The sequence below is a fragment of the Frankliniella occidentalis genome, unplaced genomic scaffold (assembly GCF_000697945.3).
Source record: "Frankliniella occidentalis isolate FOCC.00 unplaced genomic scaffold, Focc_3.1 Scaffold370, whole genome shotgun sequence".
Classification (NCBI taxonomy): Eukaryota; Metazoa; Arthropoda; class Insecta; order Thysanoptera; family Thripidae; genus Frankliniella; species Frankliniella occidentalis.
The window spans coordinates 160,852-176,262 of NW_026267493.1; the positions used below are offsets into that span (position 1 = coordinate 160,852).

The 15,411-nt window shown below is 42.3% G+C and overlaps 3 protein-coding genes across 3 annotated transcripts; 2 read left to right on the forward strand and 1 right to left on the reverse strand.

Annotated features, from left to right (window-relative positions):
* Positions 1 to 3,894: 3,894 nt before the first annotated feature.
* On the forward strand, positions 3,895 to 12,878 carry LOC113202830 (CCR4-NOT transcription complex subunit 6-like; the record flags this gene model as incomplete). The annotated part of the gene is given in 8 exon segments (XM_052274292.1): positions 3,895 to 3,963; positions 4,525 to 4,682; positions 4,804 to 4,958; positions 5,049 to 5,200; positions 7,148 to 7,375; positions 7,454 to 7,631; positions 7,712 to 7,851; positions 7,929 to 12,878. Coding segments are annotated over 8 exon segments (1,157 nt in total), but the record flags the coding sequence as incomplete, so codon positions are not given.
* Positions 5,545 to 6,857, forward strand: LOC113202857 (protein YIPF7). Its single transcript, XM_026417302.2, has 2 exons — positions 5,545 to 5,732; positions 5,809 to 6,857. Exon 2 carries the CDS (start codon positions 5,881 to 5,883, stop codon positions 6,661 to 6,663), a length of 783 nt encoding a protein of 260 aa, XP_026273087.1. The 5' UTR covers positions 5,545 to 5,732; positions 5,809 to 5,880; the 3' UTR covers positions 6,664 to 6,857.
* A 121-nt stretch (positions 12,879 to 12,999) lies between the features above and the next one.
* On the reverse strand, positions 13,000 to 15,115 carry LOC113202868 (calcineurin B homologous protein 1). The gene is made up of 4 exons (XM_026417314.2): positions 14,910 to 15,115; positions 14,330 to 14,590; positions 14,147 to 14,240; positions 13,000 to 14,060 (listed from the first exon to the last, which is right to left on the reverse strand). Exons 1-4 carry the CDS (start codon positions 14,974 to 14,976, stop codon positions 13,916 to 13,918), a joined length of 567 nt encoding a protein of 188 aa, XP_026273099.1. The 5' UTR covers positions 14,977 to 15,115; the 3' UTR covers positions 13,000 to 13,915.
* Between the last annotated feature and the right edge of the window lie 296 nt (positions 15,116 to 15,411).

A 15,411-nucleotide genomic window follows, 5' to 3' on the forward strand; every position in this document is an offset into this window, starting at 1 on the left:
CAGCAGGGCAAGCAGGCCCTGCAGGCTGTGCTCTGTCTTATCTATCGCGCTGCTCTTTTGCCCTTTCTCTTTTCTCCCTCTCTCTCTCTCTCTCTCTCTCTCTCTCTCTCTCTCTTTCTCTGTTCCTCTCCTCGAGCGCGCGCTGTACGTACCGCTCTCTCTTGCTCTCCCACACGGCGCCTTGTCTCCCGGTTGCCTATACGGCCGCCGAGGGCTCTCACCCTTTTTGAAGCGTGCCCGCCACGCGCTCCCCCGCCCCCCGCAGCAGCGCCGGATCCTCTAGCGCAGCTTGCAAATGGCAGAGGTTGGCTGCTCCACCCGCCCGCCCGCTGCCGACGCGGCAGCTCGTCCCCCTTCCCCCCGCCCGCGAGTTTGGCTTTCTCCCTTTTCCTTTCTGCCGGCCGTGCGGCGGTGGCGCGGCGTAGCGGGGCGCGGCGGCGGCGCAGGGCCTCTGTCCCGGCCGGAGCCCTATTGAAAGAGGCTGCTGTCCTTCATGGGATGAGCTCCTTCTGTTGTCCTGTCCGCCCGCCAGGCCCGGCCCATGGGCCAGGCCCGAGGCGGCCGCACTGACCTTGCTCCGTCAGTGAGACGTGACGGGGCGGCCGCCCGGCCCGGCCCGGCCGTACTCCGTACTGGCTGTACTGGGTTTCCCTCCGGCTGCATTTCCACCTCCCCCTTTCCTTTACTGTTCAGACTACTCCGAGCGCACTCCCGTGTTGCAGCGACTGTATCAAACTCTCGTGTGAGCCTCTCTCTTGCTTTGCGGCACCGCGGTGGCCGTGCGTGAGCGGCGTGCTGCGTGCGTTCTTGTTTGGAGGTGATTTGGATGGACTGTACGACGACGGCGACGGGGCAATTTGCCGTCGATGGGATTGTCTGGGGATTGGGATTGGATCCTATTATGTATACTGGAGGAAGACTCCGCGGGAGAAGAGGTTTCCCAGAGGTCTATCCACTGCTCCAGGGCCCTGCCAAGGTGTAGAAAGATCGCAAGACGGTTAAATTTCAAACTTTCAGTGTGGGTGTTTCTTCTTTGTTATTCGAGAGAAAGCGTTCATTTCATTCACGGGGACTCTCAAGTGATTCAGGATCCAGGGGCTGCTCATTCAGGAGGAGGAGCCAGTGGGAAAAGAGGAGGCTGGGTGTATATCTAGAGACAGCCTCAGGGTCATGAAGACCTCTAAAAGGAGACCTTGATGTGGCCTTGACGCGGGGGGGGGCTGGGGCTGGGGCCTCCGATGGGGAGTCCTCGTGCTGGACCGGGGCTGGGCGAGGAGGAGCTTGTTTTGAGCAGTGTGCTGCTGTAGGCCCACACGGCTAACCGCAGGCCGCGTTAGCATCAGGGCGGAGCAGGGCGGAGCAGGGCGGAGCAGGGCGGAGCAGGGCGGAGCAGGGCGGAGCAGGGCGGAGCAGGGCGTTGGAAAGTGCGACCTTGCTTGGGGGTTGTGTTTGGTTGGACGTGGACCGATAAATGATGGGGACGCACAACTGGGAGGACCCCGCCCATTGTGTGTTTGAGAGAGAGAGAGAGAGAGAGAGAGAGAGAGAGAGAGAGAGAGAGCGTGCGCTCCGTGCGACCTGCAGGGCTGCCATGGGCGCACCATGGGCTGCCAGCCTTGACCCGCTGCTGTCCGTCGCGTCCCATCCCGTGGCGCGCCCGCTGCGCGGCACCGCGGTGCGACGCGTCCCCCCATGGCCGGGACAGGTGACAGTGACACCCGATTAGGAAGCCTGCTGGCCTGCGCCATGGGGGCCATGGGCTGTGCGGGGCCGGCCTCTAGCGTGGGCCTATGGGAGTGCCAGAGTGCCATAGGCATGGTCCCCCATGGACTGACACGGTCTTGGCATGAGCCTCGCATAAGATCGCTAATCCCTTTTTCTGCCCACGTCTCGTCGCGACCGCCTTGGCATTGCCGGGCTGAACACCCTCCCCCTGTTTCTAGGTCACTTTTACGAACGCGTTCAATCCTTCCTTTCGCCACCGACCGATGTCCCCCGCGTCGTCTCGCTCAGCAGGCCTATAGATGGGAAGCGAGGCGGAGGCGTTTGATGTAGCGCTTCTCCAGAGCTTCTCCAGCACAGCGCACACGGGGAAAAAACCATGATAAGTCGTCAGAACTGACAAATTGAGTAACTGAAAGATAGCCAATCGACAATCGCTATGGTAATTTAATAATTACTTGTTGAAGTCAAGGGTTAGTTTTTACCATTTAAAACGAAGCTCTCGCTGCAGGATCGAATTTGTTTCCGCTGATTTCTGATGACACAACACCCACTGAGTGTCAGTCAAAACCAAGAAATTGGCGCCTCGTTGTAGCAACTGTTTTCTGCAGCGAATTTCGATAGCTATTGATGGATAGCCTAGGCTGTCCTCTACTTACCTTATTTTGTCAGTTTCGCCGCCTTCTTTTTTTTCGAGTGCTGTGCGGGCGGCGGCGCAGCAGTAAATCTTGGTGTTTGTGTGCGCTGGATATTAAATGGATTGACTCTCCTCCAAAATGGGACGAACTGCGCGTCGCGTTGGGTTGGCGCCTTCTTTCCTTTCCTCCTGGCCGCCCCGCCCACGCGACTGTATGCTATGTGCTGGAGTGAGGCGCGCACACCCCCGCCCCCGCGCCGTGCACTCCGCCCCGCCACTATTCCGGTTCCGACAAATTGATTATATCCATTGTATGGAAATGTTGGCCAAAATGTATACCCGGCGACGTGTCGCGGCTCAGTTCGGTTTCCGTCGTGCGGAACACGGCGCTATCGCTCAGGACATGCGCTGCCATGCGCTGCGTTAAACTCCATGGCGGAGGCACGACCTGAGCTCGGGGAGAGAAAGAGGCAGACAGACAGAGAGAGAGATAGAGAGAGGTGTGTAGCGCTCCTTAGCAGCGTCCCCTGCCTTGTGCGTTTGAAAGGCCGCCGTGTCAGACCAGACCGTTCTGAAGGACCGGCCGAGAGGCGGGCGGGGTGGCGGTCGGCGCGCGCGTTTGCTTTTCGGAGAAAGTGGCCTTTAAAATCCGACCGTTTGGCATATGGACCCTTGAACCCCTGCCTGCCACGCGACGCCTCGCCCCTCCGCCTGCCTTGAGACACGTGAAAGCTGGGGATTATTTTGTGCAGTGTCATAAATACTGGGCGGGCGCGGGCAGAGGCTGTAGTGGGTGGCGGTGAGGGAGATCAACGCGAAGCTCTAAAAAAACCTCGAACGACTTACTTGGAACAACTACATCTAGGCTGTAAGAAACAAAAGTTAGTTCCTGGAACTAACTAAAGTTTAGTTGGCCAATTTTGATCTAAATTTGGTCGCACCAAGAAAACTAATAAGTCAGGCTGACTCAATTATTTCATCACTACGAATTAAATTTTGGTTTGGAGAGTAAATTTCATCGTTTTTGAATTTGGCTCTTCTGGACGGTCGATCTTGTGCACGTTCGCCTAAAGCCCCCCCCCCCCCCCAATTTCCCCCTCACTGGTGGTGTTGAAATACCCGATAGTTTGATAACAGCCGCTACCGTGTGCCGGAAGGCGATCAGTGCGTGGCTTGCATAACGCTCCGTGGCGCCCTGAGATGGGCCCGCCCAGCAGCAGCCTATCCCGCGGGGGCTGCACGCCCCCCCCCCCTCCCCCTCCCTCCCCCGCCTGTGCGTTGCGCTACCTGCGCGGCGGCCAACGCGTTTGCCCTGCCGCGACCGCGATGTGAACGGTCTGACCAGCACAGCTCCGCAGGCTCTGACCTTTTGCCACTACTGTGATTGGATATCACGACAGGTCATTGTTGTTGTTTTCTGTGTCCTTTCTTCCTTCCTTTCTTTTTTTGGGGGGTGGGGGGGGCATTGGTCTAGGATTTGTAGTATTGATAGTATGGTGACCTCAGTTTGTGACGTCTGTTCTTTCTTGTTGCAGTGAGCGCGTCCCACCCACCGCAGCGGCCATGGATTCCACTCACCAGGCCGAACCGCTCCAGGCCAACCTGTAAGTATAGAGGGGCCAAAACTTTTTCTTCAGGGGTTGAGCTTCGAAGTCGGATGTCTGACAACGATTCAGAAGCTCAGCACTTTATCACGGTGACCCCCCATTGGCCCACGGGCCCCGGAACAATATTACCGCAGTACCGCGTGCGGGTAGGTCCGGGTGGGTCTGCATATTGTCTCGGACCATTACCCTTCATGACCTCAACAAAGTAGGCAACCCGCCCACATGCCTGCATGCAGTATAGCGCGCTTTACTATAAAATCGTCTGGGGTTCGTGGGCAAACCAACTGTACTGAAAACATATCAGGTGTAGAAACAGTTTTTAACTTTGGCAAGCACACTAAGCACTGTCGCTCCCCAAGCACACTGTTTAAACAGCGAGCGTGATTTCATGCATGCTGATTAAAAATTGGGCGAAGCACATTCTTTGATTTTTAGTCTGCACACAATGCGTGCAAATGTCCAATACTTGCACACATTACGTAGTCTTTAGTACTCTGCATACTTGACTTGACTTCTCCCTGCATCCCCTGCTTACTGTGTTGTTCGCCTGTTTCGCAGGTATATTCACCGTCATGTGCTACAACGTTCTGTGCGACAAGTTCGCGACCAGGCAGATGTATGGGTACTGCCCCAGCTGGGCTCTGGAGTGGGAGTACCGGAAGAAGAGCATCCTGGACGAGATCAGGCACTACGCCGCCGATATCATTAGCTTGCAGGTCAGTTCCATATTCAGTTCCAGCGAGCACGGGCTATCTCTATCATTTCCATCGATAAAAATCGTTTAGCACGTTCGAAATTTCCCATCTAATTTTAATTTAATTTTCGTTGGTTGTGTAGGAAGTAGAAACGGATCAGTTCTACAAGTTCTTCTTACCCGAACTAAAAAGGGATGGTTATGACGGAATATTTTCACCCAAGTCTCGAGCAAAGACCATGGCGGAAAGTGACAGGAAATTCGTCGACGGGTGCGCAATTTTCTTCAGAATCGCCAAGTATGTGTACTGTTTATTTATTTTCTTTTTCAAAATACCCGCCTTTGGTTGTTCTAATTTCTCATTTTAACCGCTCCGTGTGATATGCAGGTTTACACTAGTGAAGGAACACCTGGTGGAGTTCAACCAGCTAGCAATGGCGAACGCTGAAGGCTCGGACCACATGTTAAACCGAGTGATGCCTAAAGATAACATCGGCCTCGCAGCCCTTCTGAAAACGAAAGAAGCAGCGTGGGAGAACGGTAAGTGTCGGTGCATCCACACAATCACTCATGGGAGACAACGCAAGACAGGGCCACACATAAACATTTTCTCTTCTTTAGTCCCCAAAATGCTCACACTTGCTTTTTTAATTTAAAAAAGTATGTGTCCTATCTATGGTCGACGAGGTCTCGTAACGAGAAGGGAAGTCATTCGTCTTGGGCCTGTGACAGATCTTCTACTGCAACGAGAGATATAGCGTCTGAGCGGATATATGTGCCAGCTATACTCCGCACGGCAAGTTTCTTCTAGCGTGGAGTATCTGCATGCTTTCTTCAGTTCCTATAGGTGGCGGCACCGTCGTGCTTCCCGCGTTGGAGTCGGTCGGAGCCTGTAGGAAATACGTGTTTCGGCTTCTTGTACGTGTCATCATCCCCTCTCCGAACTTCTGTGCAACAAAGTTATTTGCTTTGCTAACTGCTCAAATTGTGCCGAACTGGATGATAAACAGAACTTATTTCTTGGTGGATCGTCGAGCCTGTCAGTCTGTTTGGAGTCTGACCGAGAGCTTAAGTAATAAATATCTACTGTTGTCAAAGATAGTTGCCTTACGGAACCAAACTTTTACAACCCCTTCTGGACATTCCAGTGAGGTGATACTGTCTGTTGATTGAATGGAATGCTAATGTGCTGAATTACGCGAGAAGAAAGTATTCTTGTCATGGCATACCCGAACTTGGAAAACAATCAGTACTGGTCGCAACCTAACCCTGGTCAAGTTAGCTATGACCTCAACTTTAGTGATACGGACTTCTCACAATCAGCGCAACAAGGTCTTGACTTCCAGAGCTTTTCGACACCGAACGACAACTATGGACTGCCGCCTACATCTGCATCAACCTATGGAGGATACAATGAACCGGACTCATTTATGAACCCTGAAACCACCAAGAGTGGCGACGAGTTTGATGATGAGCCTCCACTTATGGAAGAACTTGGCATTGACCCCGATAGAATTATTGCAAAGACTTTAGCTGTTCTTAATCCGTTTCATGGACAAGCTGTCACTGATGACGCTAATTTCCTTCTGCAGGATGCAGACTTGGCTGGCCCTGTTCTGTTTTGTTTGCTACTTGGAGCTTGCCTTCTCCTTTCCGGCGGCAAAGTGCCATTTGGTTATATTTATGGTCTTGCCATGATATCATGTATTGTAATGTATGGTCTCTTAAATTTAATGACTACTAATGTTAGTATTTCCTTATCATCAGTAGCATCAGTTCTTGGATATTGTCTACTACCTGTTGTAGGTCTCTCTGGTCTAGGTATCTTCCTTCCCTTGACAGGAATATTTGGTCTGATTTCAGGGCTTGTCATTGTGTTTTGGTGTGCACTTTCAGCATCTCGTTTGTTTGTAACCATGTCAAGTGATCCTCAACAACGTCCTTTGGTAGCATATCCTTGTTGCCTGCTTTATGGAGTCTTTGCTTTAATTGTGATCTTTTAAGTAGATCGTCGTGCTTACTGTCAAGGTGTCTTTCAATTTTTCTTATTATTTGGTAAAGATTTGAACTATTTATGGTTTCTTCAAAATGAAAAATTTACCTTTGTTTCACCCATTTACAACGGTTACTGCAAAAACACTGTTTTCTTGGTTAAAAATATTTTGAATAAATCTTTTTACACAGAAATGAAATGAAACTTTTCCATACCCTTTTCTTGAAACATACTTGTGAGCATTTTGAGGATTAGTTTTGTCATATTTAAGAAAAACAACATATTTACCTCTAAATGTTAAGAGGAATTTTCATTGTGTACATCCAAAAAATCTCTTGACTAACACACACACTGTTATCAATTCCTACATCACACAAAACAGACTCTATAGTCACCTTACATTGTAAAGAGGCTTGTAAGTTTGTAACACCTTGAAATTCAAATCGTTAGTTCAGTGCTAGTAGTATTTTAAAATGTCTGTTTATAACTTTCAGGTCTTCCAGACCCCCAACAAGTCCATCAACCTCTTCTTGTTTGCACTGCCCATATTCACTGGGATCCTGAGTTCTGTGATGTCAAGTTAGTTCAGACAATGATGTTGTCGAATGAACTGAAAGGCATTTTGGATCAGGCAGCGCATTCCTTCCGCCCTGGACACAAGGCTGATCCGGCTGCCATTCAGCTACTATTATGTGGAGACTTTAACTCTCTACCCGACTCAGGTTTGTGTCAGCAAATTCAAACATGTGCAACATGAATTTCAGAGCAGCGTTTTAACTGGAGTTATTATAAAATTTCAGGTGTAATAGAATTCCTAACATCAGGGAGGGTGTCAGCAGATCATGCAGATTTTAAGGAACTAGGATACAAATCTGTGTTGCAAAAGATATCTGGTTGTGAGAAACCTAATGAGTTCACTCACTCATTTAAACTTGCTTCTGCTTATTCTGAGGACATAATGCCTTTCACTAACTATACGTAAGTCATATTTTTACTTTGATTTCTTATAATGTCGGTCAATAGCATCAATAATCAAAACTTTGGCTCATTCCTTACAGTTTCCATTTCAAGGGCATAATAGATTACATCTTTTATTCCAAACAAAGTATGACCCCACTAGGACTATTAGGTCCCTTAGCTTCTGAGTGGCTTCGTGACAACAAAGTTGTAGGATGTCCACACCCACATGTTCCCTCAGGTATGTTATAAACCTAATTATTATGTCGTAATTCTCAAAAAAATGGATTTTCTTTTCAATGTCTGAATATTTTACAGATCATTTCCCTCTCCTGGTTGAATTAGAAATGGTTCCAACTCTGCCACCATCAAATGGTCTTATACAAAGGCGGTAGCACAATTTTAGCAAAAAGAATCAGTTAATATGTAAGCATTTGGTTCCTCTATGTGTATCAAGATGAATCACAGCATATCAATACGTTCTAGGAACCTATTTGCTGTTGCCATTACATCTCAGCTTTTTCCTTTTTCAATCACTGTAACATAACACCCTGCCATTGATGACCAATACGAACACTCGTACCCGTTTCTGTAGGTGGACTGACTCTAAATGGACTCTTTGTTATCTCTCCAGACACGCAGAAGTCCTCAATTTCCTCTAGTCTTAATGGAATCCTTCGTATCTTATTATGTTTGGGAAATACTTGATTTCTGCTAAATTTGTTTTACAATTACCTTAATTGTGTATCTTTCTTTTACTAAAGTTCCGGTCAGTTTTAAGGATCCTTCTTTAACATGGTTTATAGATTGGTGTTATATTGTAAACTTCAAGTAAATTCACTTCCTTGTTGGAAAATTAAAATCTTCATTTTAGACTTGATGTAACTAATCTGTTGTCGTAATCATATTATAGAAATCTGTAGCACAAGTGCCAAACTTGTAAATGTTGGATTAGCAGTATTTTTGTTCTGTACACCATGTTACGAAGGAAATTTAGATATTTTATAGTTATATTTTATAGGTATTTATTATAACATGACATTTGGTGATAGCAGGACAATGAACATAAGCCCAGTGAGAAAGCCTCTGAAAGTCCTTCTCATCCATGTTACACAAAAAAGTTGTTCTAAATACAAACAATCTCTGTACCTCTCTAAATATGTGATTCCAGTGGTCAAAGTCATGTTAGGTTGTCAGAACAGGCATTTAAGGGATACATTTTCTTTTGGAACTATATGTAGATGTTTTTAATTTAGGTGAGTTCCAGAAAGATACATGAACTTATTTTGTGTGCTTGTTATGCCTCAGTATTAAGGATTTTTCTCATAAATTGTATAAGTGATACAACAACAGAGGTAAAGTAAGGTGGTAGTTGAAGTAAGACTTAAGAATGAAATGAACCTTACATTGTAATTTTATTGTTTGAGATGGCTCTAGTTGTCTTCTTATTCAAATTCTATCTTCATTGCAGTGCATTAAAAGGAAATGATACCCCTTTTTCAATTTTTAAGTCATATTTTTTCACTTATATCTGATCTTATACTTTTGGTGGAAAAGTTCACTTGGCTACCTTTACTTTTTCCATTCCAATCACACCAGTGAAAGTAAACTGTTTCCAAACATTAAAATCATGGGTTTTTATTGAAAACATTGTCAGTTTCTGATGGAAATCTTTTTTGTTGTTTCACTGCAGTGACACAGTGCCACTGTGTACATAGAGAGCCAATTATTACCTCATTAAGTTACAGGATGTTCCTTTTGGTCTGTGCATGCTATTTGATAGTTAACAGATTTCTGACATTTTTTAAAACCCTGAATAATTCTATTACCTCAAAGTATGATTCAGAAAGGAACACCTTGTGTATGTGGAAATGCCAGGCTAACTTTGCTGCCCCAACTTAAAATGATATTTTTGGAATGGATATTTGTGTTCACGGCAACACCTGTGATTGAAAACCTTCTAAACTTATGCTGTCTCGCGAAGTACTTCTAAAAAAATTCTTGAAGCGCAATATATTAGGTGTAAATTAACAGGAGAGCATTATCTTTGAGAGTTTCATAATATTAATTTAGTTCATGCCTGAGAAAATGCCGCTATATGAAATCTTGCACTGATATCAATGGATTAAAATGTTAGAATAAGCAAAATCTATGTACTGTAATGTGTCTTTTGGCAGCAACCCCTTTGTACCTAATTAAAGTATAATGTATTTTATTGTCTTTGTAGTGAAGCAATTTGTATGTCCAAAAATAATTTCCTGTCCATTTCAGACTAAATTAAGAAACACAAGGATGTGAATGTTTTTCTGATGAGTAGGTTAGTCATATTAGATTTGTAGAAGCATACTCCAAGTGGCAATATTCAGATTACTCCTGTTATATTAAAGTACTTTACCTTGAAAAGCAATCTTCTGTAGCACTTGCTTAGGTATAGATGTAGCTTCACCTCAGTAAGTAGGAACCCTAAAACAAACCTAGAATTAAAGTTGGAGATAGAATGCCAAGCAATCTGCCTTCAATATTTCGGCATGATATACAAATGAATTTTGCTGCCCAATTTTTTCATCATGTCCAGAGATGTTCATGTACATGTTTGTGCATATTGCACAGCTCTCATGTTTATCACTGAAACTTGACTAGTGGTCCTCAATCAGTGACTGCATTTTATTTAATTTGTTATCTACTGTATTTCTATTACGATGTATTACTTTTATTATGTATTTGCATTCACTGTGGTTTTCACTGAAGGAACACAACATTTACTTGTTCTATTTTTGTATCTTATTCTGATAAAATTATACCCCGGTCATTCATTGATACCTTTGCGTTGTACTGGATTGGAATAGGCTGTTGTTTTTTTTTTCATCTTTTACCAGTTGTCACAATTTCCTCCCGAAGTGACATGTTTTAAACTTCTATCTTTTAGTTCTAAGTCTAAAGCATCTTTCAAACATATTACAAAAGGCAATATTTTTTGTAAAAAATCACCATCAATTTTCTTGTGCGCAATAAATGTATTTATATTTGGAGCTTTTGCACCATGTATGTTCGGTTTTACAAAGTCATAATAAGAAGACTTTTTCATATGAAGTGTTTACCTTTTGGATTCATTTACATTGTCTAGTTTTTTTGTTTTGTTTTTTGCATCTATTGGAACTTTTTGTTGACCGCTGGTAGCCAAGAGTCATGGTTGAAGAATGATTTTGTTTCTAAGAATGCATTTACATCTTCAAAAATTTCTTAAATAATGTCAATCTTGGTACATCTCCTCATATCTTGGCATAGAAAACAACTTAAGTGTTAATCTGTCATTACTTTCGTTTTGTGGCTTTACATGTCAAAATTTAACACTTTGAACAGCAAAGTGCCTCTGCTCCCAGTACTTTGGTTTCTTTTATCCACTTTTCAGAAATATTTTCAGTCTTGAAGTGCTGGAGATATTTGAAACATTTAGTTCTTGAACCTGAAGAGTCCTCATCAATGTGTTAAGTAGCTTGTTGATTGGTTTGTTCAACTGATTGTGATATGGCTAAGCATAATTTAGTTTGCTACATTTGCTTCATATAGTAAGACCTGTTAAAGGATATATGTCTGCGAGATTGACTTAGTTCCTCTGATTTGTTAACTTAATTTATAAACCGTCTGACATGCATCAAATTTGTTGAGAACTATAGATAACAAGGACACTAGTATTAGAATTAGATAAAATTATTGGATCAGAAACCTACAAGATATATTCTTGAATAAAGTAACATATGTTACTTTTTTTTCTTTTGCAAAAATCTTCCCACTTTTATTTTTATGGTTTTTGTTGCTTACTCTGATGCTTTGACAAATGTTGAAAAATCCATCGTAAAAATGAAATAGAAACGACTTGAAGATTTTTAATCATCATACTGACCAAATCTTATGATAACTTAAAAGTACAAATTAAAATTTGGGACGACTGTATTTGTATGCTGTGAAGATGGTCTTCTAGTTTTAGGTTCTTACTGTGTGGATGAGAGAAGCATCAGAGGGTGATATAACAAGACAAGCCATCAACAATAATTAAACTTGTGACAGTCTCAGGAAAATGTTATTAACTTTCATGAATCTTTTGCAATGTATTTGTTAACCATTAATTGTTACAACTTACCTTGGCTACTCCCACTTACTGTATCAACTTTGCTACATTATTTGTGGAAGTAGTGTACTTATAAAATGGTAGAGGTGCCTAATAAGAGCATATAGTATCGAGTGTTTGGTTTGTTAGATAATGAATTTGTTTTGTCCTGGCTCACTTCAACTCATTATTTGGAACTGTTTTGAACTTAGTTTTCTTGTACGATAAAATTATTATTAAAAAGCCATAACTTTACTCACTGTTAATTTAATTGTGAGACTGCTATACTAAGGATAATGTAGGGCACCGTGCCTCACGTTACTTAATGAAGAGCACTAGTGCCTCACATAAGATGAAGCGTTGGGTGCTTTACTTAGCTAATGTGCACTGGGTGCTCTACATTAGCTAATGTGAGGCACTGTGCCCTACATGGCCATGGCCCACCTAATGCATAGCAGTCTTACACTTGAGCTAATATGGGATTGTTACATAAAATTTGCTGTACCTCGTTTGTCCTTGGACAGACAAATTACCTTCTGTAATTCAGAGACCATTGTTTCCTTAAGCATTCTGTTCAGGAAAAGCATTTTAGGTGTTTGCTTTTGTTTGCTATCCAATGTGCGTTGTTGAGATCTACAGGGCTGGGAGATAAATCACAAACTTGCAACAACTGAGTATAATGAAGAGGCTTTATAGTACAAGTTCAAATATAAGCATCCTTTTATTAATATAAATATATATCTATTTATAAATTTAATAAATACTATTCACATTATGATCATTGAACTGAAAATAGCGGATCAAAGTCTTCTTCATACCAAATTTTAGGAATCCAGCTATACATTAAAATGAAATTGAAGTGTTATACATAGCGTGTGATCCCTGTTGGCAGGGAACAGTTGGTGGGTTGTATGTGACTTATCATGCATATATTGTGTGATTTTACTAAAGCATAGTCGAGAACCATTTCGTAGAGGTGAACGTTGTTTAAATTTGCTTTGATCTCACAGGCTGGAACAATTGCTGCGTAACCTTAAATATCTGTGTGTAGTCGTAAGAACTTTTAATTGTTTTATTTGAATGAGGATCTGAAAAAATTACAGTGTTTTGTTACCTTCATTCTTTCAAACTATCAAAAATGAAATAAAGAGCATAAACAAATATATTTCTTGATTCCTTTTTCCTTTTTTTCAAATTCTTCTAATGATGAGTAGCACTGCTACCATGGAGGACTTGTGTGCTGGGAGAGAAGCTAAGTATTGTTCTAAAGAAAATATTTCCTGATTTTTACTTTATCTGTTTAATGTGGACTCATAAAATTACATATACATTTTATATATCTGGTAACTAGCTCCAATGAAGACTGTCAATTGTTCACATTCTCATTTAACTACAGCATAGTCCTGCTTATAAGCATTAGCATTACAAACAGAAGACACTCTATGCAATAGAGACATCTCTGTACAAATTGCAAGGATATGACTCAATGTGACTTAAATTACATTATTATGATTTCTTTGGTGATATTTTTTTTAACATGAAACTGCTTGCTTAAGAGTTACAGTTGAATATAATGATGCTTCCACATGAATAAAAGTTTTGTTTATTTGTAAAAAATATTGAGTTTGGGCACGGAACTATAACAGCAGTAAGACAATAGATTACTTGAATGAAAGGACATTAAAATCTGTACAAGGTAAGTAAAAATATTAATCTAATTGCAAAGCAACTGGTATCAAAATAGATTGTCATAATCTCTTGCCACAAATCTGCATTTTAGACACAATGAAATCACAGGTTTTATTTCTCAGACAGCTAAAATTATATTCCAGCTGAGGCACCTCCTACAAATACTGTTCGTACAAACATTGACTATGTATGATCAAATCTCGATTATAAACAAAGAGAAATAAAGTATAGGTCACATACTGTGGATGTATCCTATTTTGCTGCATCTACATTAAATCTATGGCACGTTTCCTACAGAAAGTATTGTGATGCTTCCCCAAAACCCAGTCACTTGTTATCACATGTTGCATCACATAATAAGTGCTAAAGCTGCTATGTGAGTTTAGTGATCTACTAATCCCATTTCTCTAAAACCCCAAAAAAAGAAAAATACACATAGAGGATATAAAAGGCAAAATGCCAAATGGTAACAATGTTTGTTTCAATTCAATTAAAAACCCGGTCACACATCCTAGTTAAGAAAACGGATAGACATTTTTTGTTCCACATCTGTTCTCTCCAAAGCTTTGCAAAATTCTTCAAATGAAATCATCTGATCTCCATTTTGATCTGCCTCCATAATTGTTCTCTCTGCAATGCTGGTAAGCTGCTCTTCACTTTTAAACAAAAACAGGAAAAATATGTGATTATTACATGTCAGAGAATCAAAAAGTGTACATTTACTCTTCTATTTAATGTATACCTGATATTTGCTCCCACCATCATATGTAGAATTGCTAGTAGCTCGTCTCTTGAAACCTTGTCATCATTGTCCAAGTCATACATTTTAAATGCAACTGTAAAAGTTAGAAAAAAAGACATGGAGAAAATAAACACTGCTCTTACAATTTAATCTGTTAAGGCAATGGAGACTTCATACACTTACATTGCAACTTTTGTTCTCGGGAATTTAGTTTATTGTCTTTGTTCTTCTTGATAGGGCGGAAACGTGCCAAAACTTGCATAAACTGTCTGAAGTTTACACGGTCTGCTCCATCCTCAAAGAACGCATGCACAATTCGATCTCCAAGGGGATTTATAGCAAGTTCAGGGATGCGAAGAAAATCTTCCCTGCTTAAAGTACCACAATCTCCACGATCCAGACTAGTGAATCGACTGTACAACCTTTCAATCTGATTGGGTGTAACTGTGAACAAAGAAAAGCAATGTAACAAGTGTTAAAAACTTAAGACCTACGAACAGAAAAGAGAATTTTATTAAAAACTTAAAACCAGTGTAGAAAATAGGGCGTGGACTGTTGAAGAACATCTAATATAAGCAAGTTTTCAAGAGGCACAAATAGTATATAATTTTATTTCAAGAAACTTTGAAAAGTAAAGCAGAAAATTTGCTCTAGAAGAACCGATAGTGCAGAAATATGAGAAAAAAGCTTTCAAACTAGTATTTTGTAAATGATTAAAAACCACTAGTTTTGAAAAAGTTATCAGTATAACCTATGTACTTACAGCCTGTTTCTTCCTGAATTTGAGCAATCTCTTCGTCACGAAGAAGTAGTGATGATCGATTACCCATTGCAATGTGCCAAATGATTAAAATACTTGAAGGCAAGGAGTCGACACAAAATAACAACTTTGTTGTCAAGACTTCCCTGTATTTGTCACCTAGCGCAGCCTTGACAAAGATGTGCTCATCCAGCAGCTGACGATGACGTTTTATCTCGAACCCCGAGGATCGAAAACATCGAGAACTGTGGAAGCAATCGAATTGCAAGAACGCGCGCTAAAGTTCAAACCTTTAAACCTTCAAACCGTTATGACGTTCAAACCAAGGAAGAGGACGAGACTTGAGAAAGGCGAGAGCAACAATAAAAATTTATTAAAATTGTTGAAGCAGAAAAGTTTTCGCATTTAAAATGGAATAAATGGGCAGGCTAGCGCTTGCTGGCGGGCTTTTCGGCTTTTCTACCGCCGATCCGTCGTTCACCGCCGTGGCGTATTGGGGCGCCTA

Bases quoted from the DNA above. Each gene is read 5' to 3' on its own strand.
- LOC113202857 (XM_026417302.2), top strand. From the start codon at position 5,881: ATGGCATACCCGAACTTGGAAAACAATCAGTACTGGTCGCAACCTAAC.
- LOC113202868 (XM_026417314.2), bottom strand. From the start codon at position 14,976: ATGGGTAATCGATCATCACTACTTCTTCGTGACGAAGAGATTGCTCAA. The intron at 14,591-14,909 runs GTAAGTACATAG...CTTTGTTCACAG, and splicing joins AATTCAGGAAGAAACAGGCT to TTACACCCAATCAGATTGAA. The intron at 14,241-14,329 runs GTAAGTGTATGA...TAACTTTTACAG, and splicing joins CCGAGAACAAAAGTTGCAAT to TTGCATTTAAAATGTATGAC.